Source organism: Bidens hawaiensis, unplaced genomic scaffold, assembly GCF_021521415.1.
Source record: "Bidens hawaiensis isolate Kalapana, Puna unplaced genomic scaffold, B.hawaiensis_p1.1 tig00054999_1, whole genome shotgun sequence".
Taxonomy (NCBI): domain Eukaryota; kingdom Viridiplantae; phylum Streptophyta; class Magnoliopsida; order Asterales; family Asteraceae; genus Bidens; species Bidens hawaiensis.
In genome coordinates, this window is record NW_027499925.1 from 63822 (window position 1) to 68978 (window position 5157).

At 32.7% G+C, this 5157-nt stretch overlaps 1 protein-coding gene across 1 annotated transcript; it reads left to right on the plus strand.

Moving 5' to 3' along the window:
* Positions 1-1243: 1243 nt before the first annotated feature.
* LOC143600866 (uncharacterized) lies at positions 1244-3582 on the plus strand. The gene is made up of 3 exons (XM_077078421.1): positions 1244-1853; positions 2094-2507; positions 2636-3582. The coding sequence occupies exons 1-3, from the start codon at positions 1244-1246 to the stop codon at positions 3580-3582; spliced, it is 1971 nt and encodes a 656-aa protein (XP_076934536.1).
* The last annotated feature ends 1575 nt before the right edge of the window (positions 3583-5157 follow it).

The window sequence follows — 5157 nt, forward strand, 5'->3', positions numbered from 1 at the left end:
AATGGAAAGCATCTTTTCAAAAAAAGAAACCCCTTGCATGCTTAGAACTTCATCCAATGACAAGTTTTTTGTTTCATCATTGTCATATCGCAGCTGGATGTTCTGATCATTTTCAAAAAAAGTCAATTGAACGACTTCTGCTGGAACTTCTGGTTGTACTTGATTAGGATCGAATGTTTGATGAAGCTTTTTCATGAGCCTCACTGGTTTTCCAAAATCCTCTCCTGGACAGATCCCTAACTCATACAGCTTTCTGAGTACATGTTCTTCTAAATTCAACACCCCACTCACCGTTCTTCTTTTTATCACCCTTCGATCGTTCATTCTCAGCACAAAACAACCCTCTAAATGTTTAAACCTCCATGATACTAGAGCTGCCATTTTTTTTTCCAAAAAACTTTAAGAAGAAAGTTCAAAAGATGTGGTGTTCATCTTTCATTTGGCATATATTAATACTTTGTAAACAAAATCTTCTAAATCTAAACATTTAATTCGTAAACCAGACTTTTGGTTTTCCAGCTTCCATCATCATTACTTTTGACGGCTCTAGGTTATTATTCCCCCTGACCTTTCATTTCTGATTTGACCTATTTCATAATAAGTATATATTATGCCATATATAGTAATCCACCATATCTTCCCACATTTTATATTAATTACAAAGTTTCTATAAACACTAAATGTCTTTTTGTATTAGACTTTAATTTAATACACTTATTTTTGCTATTCATTTTTATGTCACAATCTGATATGTTTGTTTATCTTTTTTTATAGTTGTATATACAGTGGAGTTTCAAAAACGTGGGTTGCCTCATGCTCATCTGTGTTTATTTATGTATGCTGATCACGAACTTCCAACAGTTGAACATATTGATCAATTTATTTCAGCTGTAATACCAGACAAAAAGTTAGATCCAGAATTGTATTATCTTGTAAGGGAGTTCAAGATTCATGGTCCGTGTGGCATTGCAAATAAGAACTGTCCATGCATGATTGACGAAAAGTGTTAAAAAAATTTCCCAAAAAAATTCCATGAATTCACATCAATTGACGGTGATGGTTATCCCGTATACAGAAGACGAAATAATGGTTTTTTTGTTGAGAAGTCAAGTGTGATGTTGGATAATACAAGCGTTGTGCCGTATAACAAAACTCTTAAAAGGATATCAAGCACACATCAACGTTGAGTGGTGCAATCAAGCCGGTTCCTTCAAATATTTCTTTAAATATATAAATAAAGGCCATGATAGAGCATCGGTTTGTTTTGTACCAACCAATCAAGAAAATCACAATCAAGAAAACATTGATGAAATCAAAGGCTACTATAGTTGTAGATATATATCTGCATGTGAAGCATCATGGAGGATTTTTTTCATATGATATACATTATAGGACTCCCTCAGTGATTAGGCTTCCTTTTCATCTACCTGGTCAACAACAGGTTATTTATGAGTCGTTTGATGATCATGATGACATATTAGATAAACCTTCTGTTGCTTCCTCAATGTTTTCAGAGTGGTTCAAATGCAATCAAAATTATCCAGAAGAACGTACTTTAACTTATGTTGAATTTCCTACAAAGTTTGTTTGGAAAGCCGACAAACGTTATTGGAAACCAAGGAAAAAAGGATTTTCTATTGGCAGAATTTATGCAGTTTCTCCTTCTCTTGGTGAAGCTTATTATTTAAGAATTTTGTTGAACAAGGTAGAAGGTCCAACAACATTTGCTCAAATTCGAACAGTCAACTCTGTTGAATATCCAACATTTAGAGATGCATGTTATGCATATGGCCTTTTGGATGATGACAATGAATACGTTGAAGCAATTGTAGAAGGAAGTTTTACTGGCACTGGTTATTACTTAAAGTTTATTTTGCACATTGCTAATGTCGGAGAGCATGTCTAGACCTGAATTTGTTTGGGAAACTACGTGGAGTTATTTGTCAGATGATATTTTATACAAACAACGTATTGTTTTAAAGCATCCAGGTATTAAAATTTATATCATGATTTAATTTCCTGTTTTATTTTCTCTATTTAAAAATCTATATTTAACTTCTTTTTTGTATAACACATATTTTTAAAATGTACAGGTTTACAACTTAATGAAGAACAACTCAAAAACCTTACATTGTTTGAGATAGAAAAGTTTCTATTAAGAAATAATTCTACTCTAAAAAAGTTTTCTACCATGCCTTTTCCTAATCAAGATTCCATCTCTTCTGCAAATAATCTTTTACTTAGTGAAGAACTAGCTTATGACAATGTGATGTTAGCTCAAGAGTTTGAACAACTGTTTTCTTCATTTACTGATGAGCAGCATTCAGTATATGAAGAAATCATTGAAGCGGTTGATAAGAATAAAGGTGGGGTATTTTTTGTTTATGTTTATGGTGGTACTGGAAAAACTTATCTTTGGAAGACCTTATGTGCATCTATAAGATCTCAAGGAAAAATTGTTTTAAGTGTTGCTTCAAGTGGAATCGCATCACTTTTGTTATCCGGAGGTAGGACTGCACACTCCAGGTTTCACATCCCAATTAATTTGTTTGAGGATTCATTTTGTTACATAAAGCCAGATAGCGACCTTGCATATTTATTAAGAGAAACCTCACTAATTATATGTGGGATGAAGCACCGATGGTACACAAGCATGGGTTTGCAGCTTTGGATAGATCATTAAAAGATATTTTAACATCCGCATCAGGAGCTTCTTCAAATTTACCATTTGGTGGAAAGGTGATTGTTTTTGGAGGAGACTTTAGACAAATATTACCGGTTGTCCCAGGTGGAAGTAGACAACAAATTGTCAATTCATGTTTAACTTCTTACATTTGGAGAAATTGCAAAGTCCTTAAGTTGACAAAAAATCTGAGGTTAAGTACCTCAATCCATTCAACTGAAATTGAGAAAACTAAATTGTTTGCACAATGGCTTTTGGATATATGCGAAGGTAATGTCGGTGGTACCAATGATGGTGAAGCACAAATAGAAATACCACAAGATCTTCTTATCAAACATTCATCTGATCCAGTTTCTGAATTAATAGACTTTGTCTATCCCTCCGTTTTACAAAATTTCAAAAAACAAAATTATTTTCATGAAAGAGCAATACTTGCTCCAAAAAATGATATTGTTCAAGAAATTAATGATCGTTTGCTGTCAATATTTCCTGGAGAAGAAAGGGAATATCTAAGTTCTGATAGTGTATGTCCTACCGACATGATTAATGAGAATTTAGATGAAAGTTTATGCTCTCCAGACATTCTTAATGGAATTAAAGCATCGGGTTTGCCAAACCACAAGTTGGTGTTAAAGGTAGGAGTTCCTGTTATGCTACTAAGAAATATTGATCAGAAAAGTAGATTGTGTAACGGTACTCGGTTAAAGGTGGTCTCATTGGGAAAACGTATTATACGAGTGGAGATTATATCAGGTAGTAATATTGGAGATAGGCATTATATTCCAAGAATTACTTTAATACCTACCGACAAAAAACTTCACATTAAGCTACAAAGAAGACAATATCCGCTTGCTTTATGTTTCGCAATGACCATAAACAAAAGTCATTATTGGAGATAGGCATTATATTCCAAGAATTACTTTAATACCTACCGACAAAAAACTTCACATTAAGCTACAAAGAAGACAATATCCGCTTGCTTTATGTTTCGCAATGACCATAAACAAAAGTCAAGGGCAATCACTATCAAGATTTGGATTATATTTGAAAAAGTCCGTTTTACACATGGTCAACTGTATGTTGCATTATATTGGAGATAGGCATAATATTGGAGATAGGCATTATATTCCAAGAATTACTTTAATACCTACCGACAAAAAACTTCACATTAAGCTACAAAGAAGACAATATCCGCTTGCTTTATGTTTCGCAATGACCATAAACAAAAGTCAAGGGCAATCACTATCAAGATTTGGATTATATTTGAAAAAGTCCGTTTTACACATGGTCAACTGTATGTTGCATTATCAAGAGTTACAAGACGAGACGGAATTAAAGTTCTAATTCTAGATAGTGATGATAATACTTCAAATGAAACATCAAATGTTGTATATAAAGAAGTATTTCGAAGTTTGTAAGTACTTTTCAAAAGTTTATCAACATTCATGTTTTTAAACAATTATGGTCAATTATATGGCATCTCATAATGTTTACATATATTCCACAATCATAATCGTTGAATTCAATCGATATAATAAAAAGCCTTTACTTCAAGCAATATAATTAAAAGTAGTCCATCATTATAGTACTAAGTTATAAACATTCTAAATTAGCAAAAAGTCTGACATAAAGCCATACATATTCTAAGTTAAAACATTGCTTCAAATATTGTTTAAAAACTATCATAAACCATAATTAAAAGGTCAAAGTCATGATTACCAAACATAAAACATAAAACATAAAAACCAAATTGTCTTAATTGTTCACAACATTACTTATGATTATTTTCCCCTCGCTTTTGTTAAAAGCAAACAAACATCTGTCACCAACATTCAAGTCAAAAGTCGTTAACATACCTTTGAAGTCGTGCACACGGTATCTCGGGTTGTTGTGTGGACTTTCCACACGAAGTTCACTTTTAAAATCCACACCTTCGTTGTTTCTGATGATGACATTCCTTGCTTGATACAACTTTGATTTGCTTGAAACACGATTTGGTAAACGCTGGGGAAAAAAATGAAAACATTATATTTTATGAATGTTATTTTTGGAGTATAAAATTAAAACTATCACCAATTGTTAGAGAAGTACCAAACGATCAACAATTGTTTTCTCGAATTGTAGATCATCATCATCAACCACATTAATCGCATCATCATTTTCTTCATCACCATTTGTACTGTCATCAACTTCAACATGAACCTCATTAATCCCACCAACAATTTCTTCATCACCATTGTTACATGTACAACATCAACATCAACAAAATGCTGCTCGTCAACATCAACATTATTTTCAGACTCTTGATTCATTCCCACAGAAGTTACTTCAAAATCAACATTATTCTCATCAAGATTATCATGAGAATCATCTTCAATAGATTCAAGATCAAGATCTATAATTTCTCGAACATTTTTCGGACATTTAAATGGTGTCAACCTACATTCCAAACCATCTCCATTGAAAGTTGTCAA

Excerpts from the sequence above, each read along its gene's own strand:
- LOC143600866 (XM_077078421.1), top strand. The coding sequence starts at position 1,244 with ATGATAGAGCATCGGTTTGTTTTGTACCAACCAATCAAGAAAATCACA. Across the intron at positions 1,854-2,093 it reads AGGAAGTTTTACTGGCACTG|GTTTACAACTTAATGAAGAA; the intron begins GTTATTACTTAA and ends TAAAATGTACAG. Across the intron at positions 2,508-2,635 it reads ATCACTTTTGTTATCCGGAG|CACCGATGGTACACAAGCAT; the intron begins GTAGGACTGCAC and ends TGTGGGATGAAG.